Source organism: Pogona vitticeps, chromosome 3, assembly GCF_051106095.1.
Source record: "Pogona vitticeps strain Pit_001003342236 chromosome 3, PviZW2.1, whole genome shotgun sequence".
NCBI classification, from domain to species: domain Eukaryota; kingdom Metazoa; phylum Chordata; class Lepidosauria; order Squamata; family Agamidae; genus Pogona; species Pogona vitticeps.
Genome location: NC_135785.1, coordinates 229737518 through 229762910, shown reverse-complemented (window position 1 = coordinate 229762910; position 25393 = coordinate 229737518). Strand labels below are relative to the sequence as shown.

Below are 25393 nucleotides of genomic sequence, written 5' to 3'. Positions count from 1 at the left end.
AGCTGAAAATATGTCTACTTGCCAGTACATGCAGACACAAATGGAAATTCTGATATCGCATGTCACAGATAACTGGAATATGGAATGTGATACATATGAATCAACGTAAGCTCAAAATAATCAAACAAGAAACAAAATGTTCAAATAGTGCAATATTCAGGCTGCGTGAACTAAAGTGGACTGGAATGGGACTTGTAAAAACCAGACAATTATGAAGTGTTTTACTCTGAAAACAACACATTCAGAAGAAATGTGGCTCTAGTGGTAAGAAGGCATGTAGCACAAGCAATTAGGCACTATAATGTAAAGTTTGACCAGAAAATATCAACCAGATTCAGAAGCAGGGAATAAAGCAGAACCAAACATTGTTGGAGAATTTGTCCAGTGATTAGAAGCAGGAGAGCAACTCATAAAATTCTGTGAATCCAACAATTTGTTTTGAATATATGCTTCAGGCAACCTAACAGAGTCATACAAGTGGATGTCACTGGGTGCATACTATGTTAATGCTAAAGGTTCCCCTTGACATTCTTAGTCCAATCGTGTCTGACTCTAGGGGGTGGTGCTCATCCCGTTTTTCTAGCCGTAGAGCCAGCACTTGTCCGAAGACAGTTTCCGTTGTCACGTGGCCAGCATGACTAGGGAACGCCGTTTTATCTTCCCACCGAGGTGGTACCTATTTATCTAGTCGCATTTGCATGCTTTTGAACTGCTAGGTTGGCAAGGAGCTGGGACAAAGCGATGGGAGCTCACTCCGTTGCGTGGATTCGATCTTACGACTGCTGGTCTTCTGACCCTGCAGCACAGGCTTCTGCGGTTTAGCCCGCAGCGCCACCATGTACCATACTATGGTACACACAATTAATTGTTAATATCAAAAATTAGAGTAAAGCTGAAGAACACTAAAAATCATAATGTCAAAGTGTAATTTAAATAACACCCTTAAAAATTTTAAAGAACAGCTTAGTACAGTATTATCATACTCAATTGACTGCGAACCTGAAGAATTGTGAATAAATACAGAGATATGGTTCAAGAAGAATGCATTTGATTGTCCTGATGTTTGACCCACACTCTGGATAAGACACTTCTCTCAGGAAAGAATATGAGAAACTGGATGGTTTACAACTGGCAAGGTGGTCAGACAAGAGCATATTTTACCTCCCTGACTATTCATTGTATATACATGCCATATCATATGGAAAGTAGGGAGGAGTGAAGGTTGGAAAAAGAAATATTATTAATTTGAGATATGCAGATGTCACCATGGCAGACAATCACAGAGACCTGAAATGTGATGAAGTTTAAAGAAAAAAAATGCAAAAGCAGTATTATAGTTGAACATTAAGGAGACAAAAATGATGGCCACAGAATTATTAAATACTTGTAATGTTGATGACTTATGGCAACCCTGTGAATTAAAGACTTCCAATAAGACCTATCATTGACAGCCCAGGTCTTACACATTAAAGGCCATGATTTCCTCTATTGAATCTATCTCATATTTGCCATTAGTCAGAAAAAACCTAATAACACATCACAACAACAGCCAATTCACTCATTTCATTTGAACATATTGTTCAAATTAGACTGTATGTACCAAATTAGAGCTTCAACCAGGAGACATAGCCATACCAATTAAAGGAGGCATAATATGAAAAGCATGTGTCAATACTATGATGTAGATACTGATTTTAGTGTTTCAAAACTATGTCATCAAAAGTGAATCATGTTACTAAAAATAGTAATTGGAATGATGATTATCCTATTGCATCCTGATGATAATTAAATTACATAGTACAGTGTTATTTGTGCAATACAGTACTTTCTAAGGGTTTTTCCGCCCGCTCAAGTTCTTGCAGCTGCTATAGTGTATCACTTTATTCATCATATGTTGTTTTCCCACTCCTATTAGACCTTTGTGTAATGTCTTATCTACATTCTGTTGTACAATATGTCCGCAATTGCTAATTAATTTCCAGGTAGCAATAGATTTCCTGAAAGTACAGTAGCAATGACATATGACCTTGAAAATGTCTCTCACAGTCACCTTTAACTACTGGTACAACTGATTTGGCATGAGTGTATAATGTAACACAACGAAACAGATAGTAATTCATGCTTTAAAGCTATAATTTAAAATAGGTTATGAGCCAGTGAAAAAGCGTCAAATTGAATTCATATGTTTAGGAAATCCACTGTTTACAGCCATCCATTGTTAGCTGAATATAGGCATCTGGCTGTGAAGCCAGAGGTTGGGCATTCAATTTCCCAATATGCATTCCAGAAGAGTCAGCCTGTGTGGCCTTGGGCAAGCTGCACAGTCTCAGGATGAGCCCAGAAGCAGAGAGTGGTAAACCACTTCAGAGTACTCTCTACTGAGAAAACCCTGTAAAGGGTCAACATAAGTCAGAATTTATTTGGCAGCGCATCATCATCATCATCATCATCATCATCATCATCATCATCATCATCATCATCATCATCATCATCATCATCATTGTTAGAAATGTTAATTCATTTCTATTCACTGCTTTCTGATTTTTAACCAGTTATTGATCCATAGAGGTATTCTCTTTTTATCCCACAATTGCCACATCTACTTGGAAGTCTTTGGTGAGAGATGTGTGTAAAATGTACTTGGAAAGTCCAAGCATAAAAGGACTTCCCCTAAGGACATCAGCTAATATATGTTATTGCATTTCTTTGGGATTTTTGATCTATCCAGTCAACCATGTGATTATACCTGGAATATGAAGTGCAGTCAGGAATTTGAAAGGCTGGTGCAAGTAGTGTGCAAAAACAGCTTCATTTGTATTTGGAATGCTGAGACATTAACAATACTGCTATCACCATTATTAGTGCTCCTGATTCAATGGATCATAGATTCGGCTGCTGCTTTGACAATTTTTTTAAAGGAAAATACCCAGAATGTGCAACTAAAATTCTTACTGTAATCGGGAGAAGATGCTGCTGTGGGGGGCTTTTTTGGTGATCTTGTTTTTGACAGACTCGTTGGTCCAGTAGGATTTGCTATGGAGGATGCTGTGGAAAAAGAAGAGGCTCGTGGCATCAAGACGTTTCCTATTAGGGGAAAAAAAAGAATTCCAGATTTAATATAGACTTGCTTCTATAAAGAACATTTTATAGGCCACAGACAAGATAAAATTCTTTATTAATTCTAGAAAAGATAGGCAGAGATGAATTCTTATTTGAGCAAAAATTGTTGAAGCGATTTAAGACTTCATACAATTTCCTTAGCAAGACATTTCTATAACACATCTATGCAATTATCTGATTTTCTTTTCTCCTTAAGTCATGTCACATAAAAGATAAACATAGTCTGATTCAGCTAAGGAAATAATCAGAAAACATAGGCATTAAATGGATGTACATTTAAAAAACACATTGGAATGCACATTTCTAAGTAGACATATGCATATTTAATTGTTTAAGAGGAATAGCTATTCTTTATGTGCATTTGAATTTCTATCTGCTTTAATGTCATGGATGAAATAGTTACAGGTAAATAAATTTCTGAAATATATACCTGTTTGTCCCAGGAAAACTTGATTGGCCTCTGTTGTATTTCCACTGTTATGCTATAATAACTTCCTGCCCACAATCTGCATCTATTTAGCTTCACCAGTCTAAACTGGCTATCTCAAAACCCTTTCTTCTGCTGCAAATATAATTTCCTTATACCTGGAACTGACTCCCAGAGCATCAGTAAAATGCCACGTTTGTTTCCTTTTCAAAGTATTGCTCAAGAACCGCCTTTCCATTAAACTTTTGGCAGAACACTCTGGGTGTAATACTGTACTGCAACTCAGCCCAAGTACACGTATATGAAATAAATGTGCATTCCTTCCCTGTTTCCATTTGCTTCCATCTTCTTTTTCTTGCCATATGCTATCAAAAAGCGGTGCATTATCTCAAATATAATTTGTTGTTGTTGTTGTTTAATCATTAAGTTGTGTCCGACTCTTCGTGACCCCATGGACCAGAGCACGCCAGGCCCTCCTGTCTTCCGCTGCCTCCTGGAGTTGGGACAAAGTCATGTTGGTAGCTTCAACGACACTGTCATCAAGGTCAGCAACCACAGTATCTGGGTTGTCTGGGACATCCAAATCTTCTGGTATAATTCCTCTGTGTATTCTTGCTACCTCTTCTTGATGTCTTCTGCTTCTGTTAGGTCCCTACCATTTTTGTCCTTTATCATTTCCATCTTTGCACAAAAGGTTCCTTTAATATCTCCAATTTTCTTGAACAGGTCTCTGGTTTTTCCCTTTCTATTATTTTCGTCTATATATTTGCACTGTTTATTTAAGAAGGCCCTCTTGTCTCTCTCTGGTATTCTTTGGAAGTCTGCATTTAATTTTCTGTAACCTTCCCTATCTCCCTTGCATTTGGTTTCCCTTCTCTTCTCTTCTATTTGTAAGGCCTCGTTGGACAGCCACTTTGCTTTCTTGCATTTCCTTTTCTTTGGGATGGTTTTTGTAACATTTTGTTCCAATGTTACGAGCCTCCATCCATAGTTCTTCAGGCACGCTGTCCACCAAATCGAGTTCCTTAAATCTGCTCTTCCACTGTGTATTCATAAGGGATTTGGTTTAGATTATACCTGACTAGCCCAGTGGTTTTTCCTACTTTCTTCAGTTTAAGCTTGAATTTTGCTATGAGAAGCTGATGATCAGAGCCACAATTAGCTCCAGGTCTTGTTTTTGCTGACTGTATAGAGAATATAATCAATCTGATTATGGTATTGCCCATCTGGTGTAGAGTTAGTTGCCTCTTGTGTCGATGGAAAAGAGTGTTTGTGATGACCAGCTTGTTCTCTTGACAAAACTCTATTAGCCTTTGCCCTGCTTCATTTTGAACTCCAAGGCCAAACTTCCCTGTTGTTCCTTTTATCTCTTGACTCCCTACTTTGGCATTCCAGTCCCCTAGAATGAGAAGAACATCTTTCTTTGGTGTCAGTTCTAGAAGGTGTTGTAAATCTTCATAAAATTGTTCAATTTCAGTCTCCTCAGCAATGGAGGTTGGTGCATAAACTTGGATTATTGTGATGTTGAAAGGTCTGCCTTGGATTCGTATTGACATCATTCTATCGTTTTTGAGATTGTATCCCATTACAGCTTTACCCACTCTTTTGTTGACTATGAGGGCTACTCCATTCTTTCTACGGGATTCTTGCCCACAAATAGTAGACATGATAATCATCTGAGTTGAATTCACCCATTCCTGTCCATTTTAGTTCACTGACGCCCAGGATGTCAATGTTTATTCTTGCCATCACCTGTTTGACCACATCCAGCTTACCAAGGTTCATAGATCTTACATTCCAGGTTTTTATACAGTATTTTTTTTTTCAGCATTGGACTTTCCTTTCACTTCCAGGCGTGTCCGCAGCTGAGCGTCCTTTTGGCTTTGGCCCAATCACTTCATTAGCTCTGGAGCTACTTATATTTGTCCTCTGCTCTTCTTCAGAAGCATGTTGGACGCCTTCCGACCTGAGGGGCTCATCTTCCAGCGTAATATCTTTTAGCCTTTTGTTTCTGTTCATGGGGTTTTCTTGGCAAAGATATTGGAGTGGTTTGCCAGTTCCTGCTCCAGGTGGATCGCGTTTAGTCAGAAGTCACTATGACCTGCCCGTCTTGGGTGTCCCTGCACGGCATAGCCCATAGCTTCTCTGAATAACTCAAGCCCCTTTGCGACGACCTGGCAGCAATCCATGAAGGGGATTATATAATAGTAATATAAATATAATAGTATTTGTATTATATGAAATATAATACAAAAATATTACATGAAATATAATAGTATCACCAAAAAATAGTAATAATAGGAAGTATTGCCAGAACAGGATGAGAATCAAAAGCTGGATTCTTCCACTCATTAGCAATGGGATACAAATTATAAATAGTATTCTTTGTCTTGTAACTTTAAGAAGTGTTGAGAGAATTTAATTTAAGTGGGTCTTTTGGCAAATCAGAAAGGGATTTCTTGCTGTTTGATATAATAGGTACATGTCTCTATATCCAAAATAATAAAGTCTCTGGTAAAAAGCTCATTGGCATCTTTCATGATTAAAAATGTATAGAGGGAGTATATTGAAAAAAATCTTGTTAATAACAATTCAGATTTATTAAAATATCTGACTGGTCTTATCTTTTTAAATTATATCGGGCACCATTCCATATAGTTCAGCAAATGTGAAATATTATTTCTACTTGGTTCAAGAAAAAAGTTAATTGTTATGAAAGAGGAATCCATCTATGAATCTGCAAAGGGGAAAACATCTCTTTGTACTTCCTAAATTGAGACCTTAAATCTCCACTCCTAAAGGAAGTCAGAAATTCCCATATGTTCTCTTTTCCACTTCTCTACTGCATTTCTTCAAGTTGCATGCAGACTGATTTCCACATTAAGAAAAAGAAAAGTGAACTTTTAAAAATATCATACATTGAGGATTTAGTATGCTAAATTAATATGAAATGTATTTAGAATTCAAACAGTCTGGGAAAATCTGGGGACCTGTTTTAATCTAATACCAATTTTGCAGAATAGCTACTATCTTCTTTTCATCTGTAGGCTGATTTGGATGGGAGCTGGCTTTCTTGTGTAACATTACCATACTGCAGCCTTATGGATGAGGTAGCTTACAGTGTTCTTTGCCAGGTAATTCAAATTCTCTTCTACCTGACAGCATTGCAATCAAGTGTGAAGATTTATGTGATCAGCCTTGCCCCATACAGATATGACATTCCCTATCTCTTTCATTTTTTCTTCCCTCTAGCTATCCAAGATATTATCAGAGTTAAGCAACTTCTACAGAAATCAGTGTTGACAGGAAAACAGCCCAAGATGGATGAATTGTTGGGAAAGGTAAGAGACTGTGCCCAATAGATCTAAGAGACATGCATCAAAGCCTTCTCTTTTTCATTGTCAAGCAGAGAACTCTCAATGTGTGCAATACAGTTTTTTTCTTTCCAGACATACTTGTGATCTATACCTATTGTGACCTGAGAATTATGGTTTCAATATGTTGAAGGTGTTGGAGAGTTTTGTGTTTTGGCTAATCACATCTAGCTGTGCAGCAGAAGTGAAGGGACTTGCACAGCAGAGTAGAACAACCCTGAACTCTCAACGTCTGTCACTTAACTTACATAACAATGTCTTGCTTTGAGACATTGATAAGAGAAAGAATAAAAGGTTCCATTTACTGACAGTTGAAAATAAAAGATTCAGTTTACTTACACATCAAAAACAGCATACTGTACACAAAAATGATTGCTTATAGGAAGAGGTCTCAATAGACCCAAAGCCTGTTTCCAGAAGGTTGCTGTAGTCTACATTGTAACAGCACTAAACTGCTAACTGCATAGGTAAGGTAAAGGTTCCCCTTGACAATTTTTGTCCAGTTGTGTTCGACTCTAGGGCGCGGTGCTCATCCCTGTTTCCAAGCCATACAGCCAGTGTTTGTCCAGAGACAATCTTCCGTGGTCACATGGCCACTGCGACTTAGACACGGAACACTGTTACCTTCCCACTGAGGTGGTCCCTATTTATCTACTCGCATTTACATGCTTTCGAACCGCTAGGTTGGTGGGACCTGGGATGAGCGATGGGAGCTCACTCTGTTGCATGGATTCGATCTTACGACTGCTGGTCTTCTGACCCTGCATCACAGGCTTCTGCAGTTTAGCCCACAGCGCCACCACGTCCCTTACTATGCTAACTGCATAGTAACACTCTTATCTGCCAGCTGACTAAAAGAGCAGGAAAAAGACAGAGAGATATGGCTCTCTTCAAAATCAGAGGCAGGGAAGGAACAGTTGTTTACTTTTGGATTGACTGACAGTCACACCAGTCCAGAATGGTCGCTCCCAGCCAAATCTATTGAATGCAGCATATGAGGCTGAAAATAACTCCCAACAGGTAGTATCTCCTAGAATATTTACAAAGCATCATAATGCAAATTAGTTGAAAAGAATCTGGACCATTTGGATGCCTACAGTGATTGTATTGTTATATTCTGTTGTTATCCATAGCCGGATCTTCTACCAACAAACTACTGGCAATTTTTATAGAACAAGGCTTCAAATGGAAAGAAACCTACTTGAAAGAACTGAAAATCAATCAGAGGTCTTCTCATTACCAAGTGTGAAATACCACACTGACCTCACACAATTTGCAACTTGTATGTACTATGGTTGTTGTGGGTTTTTCGGGTTCTTTGATCTTCAAGAATACATTGTATGTACTATATTAATCACCTATTGTTACTTTGTCCTATGCATCCCCACCAGGTTGTGATACCATGTATAAATGATTGATATACAGTTGCATTCTTATGTTGCAGGACTTGATCCATAAAAGCTTACTTTAAAATATAGCAGTTAGTCTTTAAGGTGCCACAACATGTCATCTCCTTTTTATTTTTTCTTTATTTTTGTTTCTTAACTGATATGCTTGCACAGACTATCATGGCTACAACTTGGAAAATTGGATGCCTGAGACATTCTACAATGCTATTTGAATCAAAGCTGACAGAGCTCCTAAGTTTATTTTCCTGTAAATACAAACCACAAAAGTCAGATTGGAAGAAAGCAAACACTTGGGCATGGCTAAAGAGATCTATCTAGATTATGCCCATAAATTGGAATGCTAAAACAAAAATACAAAACAATGCTTCCCGAGAAGTTGATGTACCTGAACGTCCAGGTTTACCAGTCACGGTGTTTGGTGGCAAAGGTTTTCTTCGCATTTGTGTAGGTCTGGCAGGAGCTAAGGGAGGTCGTGGAGAATCAGGTGGTGTAGCTACTGTATAACGTTACAAGACACCACTGTTAACGGAGGAACAGCACACCACGCAATCAGAAAGAAACATGGCTAATAGCTACACTTCTCAAGCAAAAGTTTAAGGCATGAGCTTCAGCGGTAAGAACTGCAAAAGAACACAAAACATAGACAGGGAAGAGCTGAAAGGGGTTATTTTGCGCGTTTGTATTTCTTGCATGAAAATATGCATGCTTCCAGCATGCAAGCAACAGCACAGCAAGGCAGCTAAGCTAATTCACAGAAGTGGATTCTTCTTGTTTGGCTCAGAATCTTTATGGTCTTTGTACATGATATTACAGTGACAGAACAGAGAATCAGAATTTTAATTAAATGGTGTTAGTAAGGAAGTTAGATCCAGATAGGATCAATGATCATTGTCTTCTAGGGATACAACCATTTTAGCTGATGCAAGAATCTGTGGAGTAGAACATTAAGCAATCACTGCTATAAGGGATGGCTGAAATCCTATTCCACAGTTATCCAATTTGTGTACAGTGGGGTCTTGACTTACGAACGGCCCAAGTTACAAACGTTTTGACTTACGAACCACTCTCATAGGAAAATATTGACTTGACTTACGTACTTAGATTTGAGTTACGAACTGAAAAAAAAACCATGTGGGAGGCAGGGAAAGTGCAAAATTTGAACTTTCAGTTAACTGTTGGCCAGTGAAAAGGGTGCCTGTCTGCTTCCTCACTCCTCCCAGCGTTTAGAGAGTGGATTGGGAGACAGTCTTCAGACTGCCTGGTACTGTACTGCCTGGACTGTATTTTCCCTGCCTTCCCTAAACCTTTCTTGACCTAAGAAAAAAAGAAACAAAATATCCCCCTCTAGTGGTCGAAGGCAGAATAGCAGCTTCCCATTAGTTTCTATGGACGGAAAAGAGCAGATACGGATCAAATGGTTTTCAATGCATTCCTATGGGAAATGCATATTTGACCTGCAAACTTTTTGACTTGAGAACCGCCTTCCAATACGGATTAAGTTATCAAGTCAAGACCCCACTGTAGTTTTTAGATGTGAATTCCATAAGTTAAGAAAACTCTGTAGGCATTATCTGTTGCCTGCTGAATTACACAACTCAGTACGCAACAGAGATTGAGACTTAACTTATGGCAAATCACTTCCAAAAGTTATGCTATTTGCATAACTGTGCTGTAAGAGCTCAGTCAATGTCTCTGATCCCTCCTAAAACCACAATCAGAGGGGTAACCAGTTTCAGGAATGATGAGATGACAGCAAACACTTCCAGAAATAAATCCTTGAGGACACCCTGCCAAATAATATTTAACATATCCATGTTTTGGCTACTGAAAGGAGAACTCCATTTTCAAATGCTCTGTGCACAAGGAGAAGGCTGTTGCCCCATAGTGTGAAAATAATGGTTAACATGAAACCAGAGTTTGGAAAAATTCATTTTTCAGACTATGACTCTCAGATTCCCCTTGCTAACATGAGTCATAGAATCATACACAAGTGAAGTTGGAAGGGACCTACAAGGCCATCAAGTCCAACCCCCTGCTCAATGCATATCTACCAGGTGATTATCTAAGTTTTTCTTGAATGCCTCCAGTGTTGGAGCACTCACCAACTCCTGAGGGAACTGGTTCCACTGTTGTACTGCTCTAATAGTTAGGAAGTTTTTCCTGATGTTCAACTGAAATCTGGCTTCCTTTAACTTGAGCTCATTGTTGCATGCCCTGCACTCTGGGATGAGTCCCAGAAGATTCTGGAAGTTTCAGTTTTTCTAAAAAAGGAACAATTTCTAAGGTTTGGGTGAAAAAGTAGTTGCATACAGTACCTCATATCTGGTTGGGCACATCTTCCAGTTACATAAATGCAGTACCACAAAAACAGGATTGCATCCCCTGAATTTAACAGCATCCTATGCTCAGCAGTCCATACCAGTTCTATCTTTCTGCATATGGGTCTTTTTAAATGAAAATAAGCTGTACATACTAATCCAACTAATATCCTTGACATGCAGTAAAAGGGTCTTAAAATACAATGCACATAATGGACAGCACCGTTTTAGAGGTAGTACCAGCTGGACATATGCTGATTTCAGATATTGCAGTGAAGGATAATTAAATATGTAGTTTTCATCTTTCAAAGTCATATGGATTGTTGCTACAATTTCATAATTAATAATTAATATAATAGTTCCTATGCTAAAGGGGTATCATAATTTCAGAAAATCAGCCCTTTTATGTTTCTGTAAATTAACTCTACCATTCTTTACAAGAATGAAATGTATTCCACTGTTTTTATCATTTTATAAGGCTGTTTTCATGCATTCCTTCCAAGCTTTAATGTTAGATAGAATTCAATAAGAGAAACTTTCAAATACATCAACATAACAAGTTCATGCACAGCTTCAGAGAAATTATAGCACATGAATGAAAAGTTAGCAACTGGAAATGCCATGGCAGCAGTAAGTAGTATATTCAAGTCATATTGAACATAAATTCCTTTCAAGAGAAGAACTCTAATTTATTAACTAGACAATTATCAATCATGCAATTAAACAAAGTATAATTAAGACTTCAATATGTACAAGCATACGAGAAAACAAGTCTCATTACCAGTGAATGGAGATTGCTTTGTTTTGAAGTTTAGAATTGAACTGTTAATTTATTAATCAAAATTGTCTACTAAATTAGAATCATTTGGGATCTTAGAACTGATAAACAGCATCACCCTTGTGGAATGGGGACATGCTGTCTTGTCTCTTTGTTCCCTCTGCAGCCCCCTGTGCCCCTTTGTAAAAGTGATTCCTCGGTGTTAGGAGATCTTTAGAACAAATGTAAGGGTAGCAAGGGAGGTTGCATCAGAGGAAAGGCTGTTCAGCCATACTTTGATCCTCTCTGTTGCATAAGCAAGTGCCTTCTTCTCACCCAAGTCTATAGGTGGATCCAAGCCAAAGGGTCTACTGTATTGCAGACAGGCTTTTGTTCAGTGGAGAGAGCAGAGCAGAAGACTCTCAGCAGAGGTTGTGCTGGGAGTTGTTGAGGAAACAGGGGAGGATCATAGGAAATGGCTACCCAATCCCTTTCCCAACTGGGAAGCTTCTGCTAGATCTGTCTCACTTTGCAAATGCATTTATCACACAAGGGAATGGACAAAGTATGTATGCCATTTTCCAGTACTGGATCTCCAAGTAAACTATTAAGAGGAATATTCTATCCAAGCTATCTACCAGACTTCTTCAGGACGGCTGGTAATCAAATGCTCCAAACACCTCTCTCAACTAGTGTGTGTGAGATTGCCTGGGCTGCCTGTTGCTTGTCTGGACATACCAGGCGTGCCTTGTTGTGAAGCAGCCAACCAGAAAACGGTAAAAATTCCTTGCATTGATTCCCTTATGGCACACAGCATTTCACAATAAGATTTTGGCCAATGGCCCAGTTTACTGTGATTCAATTTGTTAGGAAAAGTAGTACCATTTACCCTACTAATCACAAAGTACTCTTACCGGGATCTGGTTTTTTTCTTGCAACTGAGGAATGCAGTGAGGTGTTGGAACTTATACTAGAACTCGTACTAAGAAGCTTTGTGGCATCCTGGTCTGTTAATTTGTCACCTGTGAAAGGAAATGAATGAATGAATGAATGAATGAATGAATGAATGAATGAATGAATGAATGAATGAATGAATGAATGAGAAAGTTCTCTGACATATAGATCTCTGCTGAATGTAGACAAAACTACAGAGGCGTGCTGCAAAATTTTGTCTCTAAAAGAGTCCCACAGTGTAGACATGTATTAAATAAATAAAAAATAAAAGTAAAAAGTCTAGTGAAGATGGAGAGCCTTCTAATTGTACACAGTCAGTACCATGTAAATACAAATCTTTACTCATTCACCACATATACAAAGGGCTACTTATGTAAGTGTATTACTGAAGGTTCAGTATATAAAATACTAATCACATTTTCAGACATGACTCAAAAGAAATATTGGCAAAAACAACTTATAACATGCTATTTTAAAACAAGCTTAAAGCATTAGCTGACACAAACATTGTGCAGTACTTAAAATTCTTGTGTTTGAGTAGCTGAACCCCTCTATCTTTGGTTATTTATTTATTCCATAGATTATCCTTCTTGTAGCTCAAGATACTTCTTGAGATGAAGGCTTTGATTCCTTGTGTCCTAAGACAGAAAGAAAGCTTATAAGCAGCATCTGGAAATTGGTCCAATGATACTTGCCGAGGTACATGGCTGAGTAGAGGTCTGAACCTTGCTGTCTCTGGTCATAGACAAATGTTCCAACTACTATAGCAAGGTGCTTCCGCTCACTATTTGGCAACCCTCCTTTCCTTCCACAGCTCCTGTAGACTCTGCCAACCTTGGAATAAGCTTTTTAAGGGACCTTTGGGGGAAGAAGTGTGGGAAAGTAATTTTCTGCCCATTATCTTCTGCTAGCACTTCTCTGGATCTAGTTCATAGATAAAGAGATATTCCTGCTTTTGTTGCTGTGTTTTCACTTTACTTGCGGTAAACTCATGGTTTTATTTTGAAGCTAGCTGGAATATCACTAATGCCAGCAAGGCAGCCAGATAAACATGCAGCACGTCAAGACAAAGTCTTATTCAAATACAACACATTGATTAAGTTACTGTTCACTTCTTATAGGTTTTGTGTCACTGTTGACCCCTCGACCACATCCTTCTAAATCCATACATTAGATTGTCAGTCCAAATGAGAGTTTGTCAAAGGACGGTGTGCAAAACTGACATGAAGAGAATTTGCTATCTTCCAGTATTCCTAAACTTCTCAAAACTCATGCAGAAACAGTCACACAATTATTATACTTAGTAAACCAAGTTGCGGTTTAATTTGTTGTGCCTTGATTTATTATGCTTTTTTTTAAAAATGGAAAATATTAAAATTAACATTCCTGTGAACTATTCTACATATAGAGCAAATAAGTGATGTCAGCCACTAAACTGAAACTGAAATTGTTACAACCAGAAGGTTTCATGGACATGCCCTGCATCAGCAGTTAGCATTCTTGGGCAGTTGCTAGGGCATCAATTTATGTCTGCCTTTAGCCCTGCTATCTTTAAACCTTGCATGACTAATATAATTCAGTGGTGAAAGAACCTATAGTAGCTGTGGAGCCAGGGGCTTGAGTCTGAATCCTCACTATGCTCTCTGGAAGAAAGGCCAAGCAAGATCAACAGGAGCAGATGTTGCTGGTGGAACTATGTGCCCTATCACCTGTGCATCCTTGAGCAAGTTCCACAGTCCTAGAGCACCATCAAAAGGAAGGATTAGTAAAAGCACTTTGTTCCTAGGAAACCTTAAATGGCTTGGGACCTAGATACAAAAAGGAAATGTCACCCCCAATATACACCTACCTGATCACTAAGACCTGCTGGTGTGTGTGGTTCTTCTGTGTCCCGCTATGGAGAACAATCCACTATGTGGAGATACAGGCAAGGGCTTTCTCGGCTATAGCACTCCAGCTATAGAAGGCGCTCTCCTTAGAGGCTCAACTGGTGCCAACACTAACCTCATTTTGGCAGCAAGTTAATACCTAATTATTAATCAAGACCTTCAGGGATTAAAGTAGTAGGTTGTGTAGGCCCTGTTAGAGATTTTAATGCATGCATAGAATTTTAATGTTTTTAAATATTAAAAATGGAATTTCTTTTGTATTGATTTTATTGCTATACTCTGTCCTGAGATCATAAAATGTAGGGCAGAATATAAATGTTCTTAATAAATAAACAACTGAAGCCAACTAGACATCATTTTTTCCCAGGCCAGGCCTCTGGCTTGGCATTGTGAGCAGCACCAGGTGGCATTGGAACGAAATGAACCCCAGAGCTGGCACTGTGCATTGATCAAGGAAAGGATGTTTGTACTGGGATAACTTTCTCCCCCAGCAACAATTGCAAGCCAAAAAGAACATTTCTCAAGCAACAGCCAGACCACCTTGGACTAAAAAATACCAGTGGCCATAGCTAAGGCCTCCAAGGGAAATGATAAACGCCAAACATTCCACTACAACAGCTTGGATAAGGCTTCTCCGCTTCAGTTCCTAGGCCTCAACTCTATGGAGATGGTTTTCAGGAGAAAAAACACACCTTGCAAAATCAACCCTGATGCCAACACTCTTCTGCTGGATCGGAGTATGGGAACTCCCAGACCTTATAGGGGAAACTTAAGAATCAAAGATGGCAAAGGGGGCAATCATTTCCACTGTTCCTAGTCTGGAGCAAAAACTTATATCAGGAGCAAACTGAGTCATATAGAATGACCTCTATACCTCAGAGGAGGTAGGTTTATTACAGAGCAGAAGGAGAGAGAACAATTGGACCAAAGAACTTCAGAGAAAAATAAAATAGCAAAACATTACTGCTGTAAGCTGCCCAGAGACCTTTGGGTAGTGTGGGCGGCATATAAATTAAATTAAATTAAATTAAATTAAATAAATAATGAAATAATGAAATAATGAAATAATGAATGAATGAATGAATGAATGAATGAATGAATGAATGAATTAATTAATTAATTAATTAATTAATTAATTAATTAATTAATTAAATATAAATAAATAAAACAAAATATATTACAAACAGCCTGAGCTTAGAACAATCCAGGACCAGAGTAATGTAGGGCAGAGCCCATGAGCAAATGAATCCAAGAAGAGACAAGTAGGAAATGAGAGGAAGAAAGAAAAGAGGCTCCAAAGCCCAAGCTTTTACACTCCAACCCTCAGCAACCTAAGGTTGATTAGTTGTGGCAATCTCACACTCTTCAGTATACAGAGTTGACACGTATTCCTTCTGAAATGTTGCAATGAGACTTTGTTTATTCCATAAGCTTGTCCCCACTCTAGGTATGCAAGGTAAGACACACACACTATTGAGGTAGTAATGTGCCAGTTCTCTTGTGGATGCAGCCAAAGACAGCTGCAATGATTACCATAACCTAATCTCTGACCTTGAGAATCTTAACCTGCAGATACTACAGGTGAGCCTCAGGCCGTGAGATTTTTGTTCCTGGTGGTAGCAGAGGTTCCAAGAATTCTTAGAAATATGGATCACAATCTTATAAACAGATCTAGGTTCATTCACAGTCAGGCTGACTGAGAGATTCTAGGATAACCATCCAAAGAAGTAAATTTCTCAGGCTGTGGGTGTTGTCTATGGAGAATACAGTACTGTATTTCTTTCTCAAAGTAACTTTGTGAGGTGGATGACACAGGCCAAGTCTGTGTCAAGAGTATTTAAACACTATTCAGGTATTATGTCTGAATCTGTGTAGGGCTGAATTAGTAATGGGGACAGGGACACACATGTAAGTCCCACTGCCTACATCATTATTCTACTGAGAGGTCAGCAAGATCTTTGTGTTAAAAACAACAATCTGAGAAGGAGCCTGTAAGCATCTTCAGCTTAACATGCTTAGAGGGCTTCCCTGATTGGGAGCCATGATAAAGAAGAGCACCTGATTATAGGGGCACAGTAAGTGCATTCAGTACTGCAAGCATGCTTAGAGGGTCCTTTGCAGACCTTTGTATTAAACACAAGCACATCTTGCTGAATTAATGGTGGGACATGCATATGCATTGATATCTTCATGTATCCATCACCCACTTAGTGTTGCCCAAACCCTATGTTAGTATATTAAAAGAATACATGAAAACAAATTAATTTGTCTCCAATTACTTTTTGGCTTAATTACTGCTCCATTTTTAAATGATCTAATTCTCTGATCAGCGTTTAAGATTTTTTCCTGTGGCTTTTGATTGGTTAGCTTTAAAATATATTATGATAACATTTCCTTTGATTTGGGAAAGGCTAGTTATAAACACCAGCATAGTGCAAGAAGATTACATAGAGGCTAAATTACTAAGTAGAAACACTTACGTAATACATTTCAGATGGTGGAATAACTTCCCTAACACAGTTTGGAATAAATTCTAAAACCGAGGCAACTTGATATTTAAAACTCCATTTTTCTTCATTTTATTTTTAATGCTTTTGTTCATGTATATTTTAAACAATTTATCTTCACTTCATACCTTCAGATGGCACTTCAGACTGTACAGAAGAAGTAAAGGTCCTAACTTAACTGGAGCCATCTTTCCAGCTCATATTTTCCCTACTGTTCTAATAGTACAAGCCGCAAATCAGTACCAACAATGACAAAAAGTGACAAAAACTCTGACTTTCAAGATTTTTGAAAACCACCTCCTCAAACTTCCTTTTTTCTTGGATTCTAAACCTTCAGTGTTAGCAGTAATCCAGAAACAAACAAATGTGAAATCCAGCACAGAAGATCATTTTAGAAGAGTTCAACGGGTTTTATCTATGTTTCCCAAATAATTATTTAATAGATAACTATTTCTAAAAGGGTTCAGGTCACTGAAATGCTCATTGAAAATGACTCAAATTAGAATGTTTCCATATTACTAAGTGACTAAAAAATCTAGTACACAAAATAATTTTGGAACGGTTTCAAGTTTTTAAAATATTTCCAATCTAGTCTTTTAAATAATGATGATTTCTTGAAGTAAAGCAAAGAGAAGAAAAGAATGGTTTTAGGAATGTGGAGAGAAATCACTGCAAAATCCATGCCCATTCGGCATGCAGCTGTACCAAAGCATAAAGGGGAGAGGAACAAATGCTTTATCTGGATGGGCTCCACAGATATAAATCTCTTTTAGTTTTGCCAATAAAATAATCATAATACATTTCAACAGGTAAGAATAATAAGCTTCACCTCTAGGCAGTTTACCCCATGTCAGTCCTCCTTGTGTCCTTGTTCTAGGAGGGGCCGGTGTGGTTTTATTTACAACTGAAAAGAATTCCAAATTGCAAAGATCATTAGAAGTAGAAAGCAGTTATATAATAATAATTATTTGTGTGTGTGTGTGTGTGTTACAGGCTATCATAAAATCTTTCACTGACTACCTTCACACAGAAAAAGTTGCAAAGTGATGTGGCCAAGATTCTTTCTGTAATAATGGCCTCCACCTAATTTCCATGAGCTCTTCCTTCCCTGTCAACGCCCCCCCCCAGCATACCCAACTTGGCATTGTCCCTGACCATCCATATAGTGTTTTTGAGAGACCACTATTGGAGCAGGAGGCAGGAATGTCAGCTTCTCCTTGTTCCATTTCATGTGTCTAAATCTGGATCCAGTCCAGTGTCTCTGGAGGATCTTGGAAACACGGAGAGCAAAACTACATTTCAGTCTTTTGCACTTAAGCCAAGTCAAAGTCATAAAAACCTCTAACATTGTGCATGAACAACAGCTATACTAGCTGTTTTGTAATACATCAGCAAAGTACAGAATGGGATGCAAGGCCCTCGGAGGTACATAAAGAGGTGCCCGCTGTACTGACACAGGAGAAAAATAACTTTTGGGGCAAGGGGAAGAGTGAAAACCATGGCAATTTATACCTTCTTGCTTGACACACTGAGGGTTGTGGGAACAGATGTTCCATCCTAATTCTAATCCATTAGCACTAGTAAAGTCCTGGAAATACTGTTGAAGGACCTTTAAGAATTATTATTATTATTATTATTATTATTATTATTATTATTATTATTATTATTATTATTATTATTATTATTATTATTATTATTATTATTATTATTATTATTATTATTATTATTATTTATATCCCACCTATCTAGTCAGCTCGGACCACTCTAGGCGGCTAACAATCAACAAATAATAAAGACAAACATATAAGAAATGAGGAGGGCCACACTGTTTCTAAATGTATCTCACTTCAGACTAATTAGGATTATACTATGCTACCAAATTTACAGCTGTTAATAAATCAAACATAAAACACTAAGAAGTGATAATAATTAATATATCAAACTATCAGTATCAACTAGCATAAAATAACATATAAAAATAATGTATTTACCAAGCTTGGCCGATGATCTATCAGTTGTTTTAGGTTTTAGAGTAGTACCATACACTTTAGGTAGTGCTGTTAGAAAGAAACCAAAATTTAATTTCCAAAGATATAAAGTATTGTAAAGATAATATGCAGCATGAAAGAGGATCGAATTACCCCAACCTGTGTCCAAGCCGAAGGAAAAATAGACACCCATCAGCTCTATAAATTTGAGTGTTATCCAAGATCTGCATTAAAAGGTTATGCAAGCTTACAAAGCATTTATAAAACCCAAATCACAATTTTTGTACCCCAAACTATACATCACAGGAGTTTAACCATTAAAGAGTTTCTACAGACACTACATGTTATTGTTGTTGTTGTTTAGTCGTTCAGTTGTGTCCGACTCTTCATGACCCCATGGACCAGAGTATGCCAGTCCCCCTGTTCTCCACTGCTTCCTGGAGCTGGGTCAAATTCATGTTGGTAGCTTCGATGACACTGTCCAAGCATCTCGTCCTCTGTCGTCCCCTTCTCCTCCTGCCTTCACACTTTCCTAACATCAGGGTCTTTTCCAGGGAATATATATATCTGACTGGTAGAGTGTTGATGTTGATGTTGCCACAGGGTAATCTGATTGGTAGAGTGTATATTTATCATGCACAAATTTCCTGAGTAATAGGCATTTGAGCTTCCCCTTGAGATGCACACTTCACCATGGTGAGGGAATATGAATATGTCATGGAACCTAAGAAGAAAACTGTCATGACGCTAGATTTTGTCACAAGTCCAGACTCCTAGCAGAGTCACCCGAAGTGAAGAAATATATTGCTTCTCTTTTTAATTGATGGGTTTCTATTCCAAGCTGTAGAGATTGAACCTATCACAATTCTAGCAAAAGCACACCAACAAATATGGAAAGCGAAACAATGGCCAGCAGATTGGAGATGTTCAATGCACAACTGCAAAGAAAGTAAACATCAGAGATTCAATAACTACAGGAAAATCACATTTTTAAAGAGGACTGCATGTGAAAAGCAAGAAAAACTGTAATTATTACATTATATGATTTAAAAGCATTTGAGGTTTATAGTATATGCATTATTGGGTCATTAATACAAATACAATTAAATCCAAAAGATGCTTAACAAATATACAAAAAATTTCATTTATTCATATGGAACAAAAACAAATTACCATTTTCCAAGTGCGGACCTTCAGTTGTTGTTACTCCATTGTGAGGCTTGGATGAAACTACAAACAAAAACATTTGAACTTAATTGCATGTTGCCTCTCCTTTCAAAGGAATGTTGTGAAGATCTAACAAAAGGTACACCTTTGTCAAAGCAATCCAGAAGTTAAAATGTTCAATGTTAGGATCTGACAGAGTATCATGCTTTCGCAGAAGATGGAACCTTTGAAATTAGGAGTAGATTCAGAATTTACAAGCTCAGATAGACAACAATGCCTGATGGCAATCAGGGTTTAGGAATGAAATGAAGGTTCCTAGATGAAACTAGAAAGAAATACTCTGGACACCATAACAAGAGGCACACACTGTAGCACAGTCATGACATAAAGAAAGCAAATTCATAAGTTAACATGCATGCATGCATGCATGCATGCATGCATGCATGCATGCATCCATCCATCCATCCATCCATCCATCCATCCATCCATCCATCCATCCATCCATCCATCCATCCATCCATCCACCTTTACAATCTTAAACCCTGTAACAAAGACAAACAGGTAAAAGATAATTTTAGCCAATGACAAGGAAAGAAATAAAGAAATAAATTACCCAAACTGTCTTTGGGATCATTGAAAACATGAATGTGAAGGTTAATTGATCCTGGGTATGTTGCAGATGGTGCTATAGGGAATAAAACAAGTGTCACAGTTGAGAATAAGCAATGTTTGTCTGAGTCAGAAGATGAGGACAAGTAGTAATAAAGCATTTCACAAAAGAAAATGTACTTCTCACTAAAATGTTATTTATTTAATTACTATAACTATTTAATATATTCATATCATTTGCTCACAAGTAAATCAGACGAGTTCATTTAATTGAGTAACAAACAGAAACAGTGACAAGAACATAATTTTAAAACAATTCATTCTAAATAAAAAATCAGTTTGAAGAAGCATGTCACCAATTACGAGTTTAGTGTTTAATTTCCCATTAAAAGCCACTACAGTGAGGGCATGATTAATCTTTACAGAGCTGATACTCCTGAGCAACAGCATCACCACCTAGAACTTCCTATCTGTCAGGTTTCATTGCCTGATGGCATGAGAGCAGGAACTAGAAAGTCAATTTGTGAGCAAGATGTTCTGAAAGTAACCGTATCTATAAGTGTTCAGGATTCAAAAACTAAAGGCAGAATTATGGGTGACAGGCAGCTCCAAGCGAGGTACTTTCATGGAAGACTCCCTCATTATTTTTATTTTTAAAATCAGTATAGGCAAGGTGGTAGGTGCCATAGCATCTGTAAGCCCATACTCGAGACCCAAGCTGTATAGTATCTCTAGAAACTGCTACTGTTCATGTCTCCTAAACTGAGCAAACTGAGGCCACGGTCACACAAGAGAAATGCCCGTTTTCTCACATCTTCTGCTCCCTATAGAGTGGCACATTGTGGTCAAGTGACATATATCCTGTGATAGTGATTCATACATTTTAAAATTGTTCTGCATTTTTTAGTTAAACTAGATGAGGTGTGTTCATCTACACCGCTGCAGCGGGGCATATCCCTTCCTTTTTTGTGTGTGTGTTTCTCTGACCCCCTTTTAAAAAAATTGTGCAGGTAAATCAGCAAAATGTCCTTGTTGGACACATACTGATCTGTGGCATTTTCTTCTGTTTCCAATGTTGCGTTACCCTCAACAGTGGAGAACCCATAGACCTTTTGAAAGAAGCATACCAAAGCACTGATATTCCCATTTTTTAAATTTAAGGGAGTCGAATGACAGCCGGTGGGGGGAGGGAGGAACCACACACCAGATATAGTGGTTTTTATTGTTTGTTTTATAAATTTTATTTATATGCCACATTTCTCCCAACAAGGGACCCAAAGCAGCTCACAACATTAAAATTCACACAATTAAAAACACAATAAGATAAATATTAAAAGACAAATTAAACAATAAATGATTTAAAATAAAATTAAAAGATTAAAACATGAAAATGATTAAGATTATCTGCTAAAATGGGGTTCAGGGATTCAGTCATAATTGTTAAAAGCTTGCCTGAAGAGATGGGTATTTAGCTTTTTCCAAATGTAAAGATGTAAAGGCAATGAAAAGAATGTAAACATGTAAAGGCAATGAATTGAGTTTGTGGTGCACACTCTATGGAATGTTGGTTGTACTGTGCAATGAAACGCATAACAAGTATAGTAATAGCCTCCCAACAGACTGGATTTTATATGGAGATAGGACAGAGAGGGAACAAAAGAATCAGTAATGGCTGTACATTGTCTGAACTAAAAAAGAGGGTTGAAACTCCTGAGGAGTAACTTGTAAACATTTGCTGGTGTGACCGTAGCCTCAGCTTCAGCAGAACTACAAGGGGATAACAAACAAATAAACAAAAAACAAAAAAAAAAAGAGAGAAGAGGTTCTATTTCTTCCCTAAGCCCCACTCATTTTTTTCACCTTTCATTAGGGCCCTGTCAGATTACAATGTGCATTTGAATGTAAAGGATGAGAAGACTCAGAAGCGTAGAAGGAGAAAATGTACCCTTCTTTTGCCACAAGCAATAATTATTAATCAATGGCAAAATCACATCCTGTTTGTTATGTGCTGTCAAGTTGGAACTGACTTATAGCAACCCTAATAGGTCTTTCAAGGTAAGTGGTGTGTGTGTGTGTCTGTCTGTCTGTCTGACTGTCTGCCTGTCTATGTTTTTGTTTTTAAAAACAGCAATTGAAATATTTCAAGATATCACATGTGAAGGTAAATCTAAAACTATGGTACTATTACAAACTTTTCAAACCCTACTAAAATCCTATCTTTACAATATTCCAAAGAATCCAATTACCAGGTTTAGTCTGAGAGACATCTAGTTTGCCAGATGTTTTGGGTTTAGAAGGAATAAGCCATGTCTCTTTTGGCACTAGAAAAAAGGAATGAAATTGTTATTGTATTTAAGAATCACAAACTAATGCTATATTTAGTTCGTATGAACATGCCATTAAAAACATTAAGTAAAAGTAATGATTCCATGTGTATCTGATAGTGGATTTAAAAAACTTGGCAGTTTAGAACAGTGCAATAATATAGCATTTCTGATAATAAAGAGTGGTCAGACTTTGAAGAAATTGACATCTGAGAGCAGAAACAGAAATCAAGATGTTACTAGGGATGTCTTGATCAACTTAGAAACCACTTCTGAAATGGATATATGAGAGGTGACCAAAAGTAAGGAGAAGGAGAAGCTGTAAATAAAGTAAGAGGATGTTGATAATGATGCAGGTTATTTATTTTTTGACACTGACGAAAGAATAAACAGCTTCTACATATCACAAAGGACATGTTTACCCATAGTTGTCTTTATTTGTTCAGAAGACAGAGTAGGTTTGATTATAAGTGGTTGTGATGTTGTTCCATGAACTGTTGTTGGAAGGAAAAAGTGAATATCTTTACAAAGCTGTAATAAAGGAAATATAAGATTCATAGAAAAGATGTAACATAAAAATCACAATAACATAGGTAAGACTAGGGGCAGCTTCCAATCTATGGAAAATGATAGCCTTTCGGAAGATTTTCATGTAATCCAAGGAAAATTTATTTATTTATTTATTTATTTATTTGATTTTTACCCCGCCCCTCTAGACCATGTCTAGAGGGTTCAAAAGCATGCAGTCATGCATTGGTATTGGCTGATATCATGGCCATCTCTGACAACTAAATTTAAGATTATACTGTATATACATGCAAATGCAAAGATGGATTTAACATCTTACAAAGTTAGGATAAGATCCCTATTTTCTGAATGCTCAATACAGAAATGGGACTATTTGTTTGTGAAAGTTAAATGGTGAGATTTCTCCTGTAACTTTTACTATCATTATACACAATTTACAAAGGATGACAGGGAAGATTTCTAAAGCTACAGCAACTTTCACAACAATCAGAAACACAGTCATAAGTGTGTGAATAAAATTAATTTTAACATGTAGAACGTTGTACTTATTAGTAGCTTATTCGTGCATGCAAATGTTTCAACCCTGTCAGATTTTACAACATAAACTGTGCTGGATTTAGGAGTTGATGACAAAAAAGGAAAGTTTCATAATATCTACATAGTGTTGAAGAATCTTATGTCATTCAAAATCTTTATATGTCCAACTATCACAGTAACTCTCCTGACATTCAGGTTAGGAGTTCTTGCTATATTTGGCAAAAATACAATAGTTTCCACAGAGGATGAGGTATGGGGATATCGAATTTTCCTCTCATGACTATAGCTGCTCAAGCATAACCAAGAGGATTTTGCTCTAAAAATATAGAAAGTGAGGTTTGGCAAGGCTAATTATATGAATATATAGAATTACAGAAATGAGTCAATTACCAGGTTTTGTCTCTACCATTCTTGGCCTAGTAGATGGCTTTGATGTACTAGGAATGAATTGTTTCACTGTTGAAGCTGAAATAAAAGTTTAAGCCTGGATTACTATAACCCACAAGAACATATTTGTCCTTCAGTCTGAAAGAAGCAAATATGTAAAAGTAACTGTGGAAGCTTACTATGGAGAAGGTCGAAAAGGAAACACAGACATTATTATTATCATAATCCATACATGCTTTGAATAACAAGCATAGCAGCAAATATTCTCTCATTTAGTGTTCCCAGTTATGGGACAGGAGAGTCAAAAGACAAAGAAATAATAAAATGAAGTTAAGAATTGCTGTATGGCTGTATGAGTGAAAGATTACTCTACATTATATCAATTAAGCCTTAAGTACAGTCACTTTTTTAAAGTAAATTCAAAGGCATATGGGTCTATTCACATGACGAAACCTTCTTGATCAAGATTAACTTAAGAAATAGCTTTTTGGCCCTCAATATTAACTACTCAAAATTAATCAACTGAATATTAACACAAATTGCTTGCGACTTTAAGCAAATATTGCCAATCTGGGTGGAGTCCTACACATATAAAACCCACTTTTCCAGAGGCTGATGCATCTAGAATTCTCCACAGGCTGCTATTTTTATTTGTGCTGAGATGGGTTGCATGAACTTTCCCAGATGCTCATTCAGCCTGACTGAAATTTAAGAGGTACCACTTTTATTTAACACGTTCAAGAATAGCCTGCTAGCCTGCTTGTCCTTGCAGAAAAAGTTATATATTATAGAATTCAGTATGTTGTAATATGACATGTTTTATGCTCAAGCAAAGGAAAATCAGTTTGATAAACATATTTGTATATCATGCCTAAATTATATGTGTCTCTTCTCTGTACTCCAGATCAGGTATGTAGTTCTGATGACAGCTGATGAAATGGGTCCATGCCTATAGAAAGTCACATCAGAATAAACAAGCCAGGCTGCATGTGGGAAAAAAGTGAAGAAAAAATGTTTCTCCTCAGCATTAAAAGCAGTGTGTTTCACTACTAGTGAAAATTGTAACTGCTAATTTCAAATAAAGTTCTGCAACTACAC

General features: G+C 37.4%; 1 protein-coding gene across 15 annotated transcripts in view; it reads right to left on the bottom strand.

The window, feature by feature from the left end:
* ABI3BP (ABI family member 3 binding protein) overlaps nt 1–25393 on the bottom strand; it is a 160973-nt gene that overhangs the window by 29083 nt on the left and 106497 nt on the right. For 11 of the 15 annotated variants that reach the window (XM_020785011.3, XM_072993868.2, XM_072993864.2 and 8 more), the window contains 10 exons: nt 24299–24373; nt 23266–23337; nt 22766–22840; nt 20524–20595; nt 19917–19973; nt 18747–18812; nt 17585–17659; nt 12320–12427; nt 8716–8826; nt 2953–3084 (listed from right to left, as the gene is read on the bottom strand). In XM_020785011.3, coding sequence (XP_020640670.3) covers nt 2953–3084; nt 8716–8826; nt 12320–12427; nt 17585–17659; nt 18747–18812; nt 19917–19973; nt 20524–20595; nt 22766–22840; nt 23266–23337; nt 24299–24373 — 843 coding nt within the window. The remainder of the gene's footprint in view (nt 1–2952; nt 3085–8715; nt 8827–12319; nt 12428–17584; nt 17660–18746; nt 18813–19916; nt 19974–20523; nt 20596–22765; nt 22841–23265; nt 23338–24298; nt 24374–25393) is intronic. The other 4 variants (XM_072993870.2, XM_078389926.1, XM_072993873.2 and 1 more) reach the window with 2 other exon arrangements.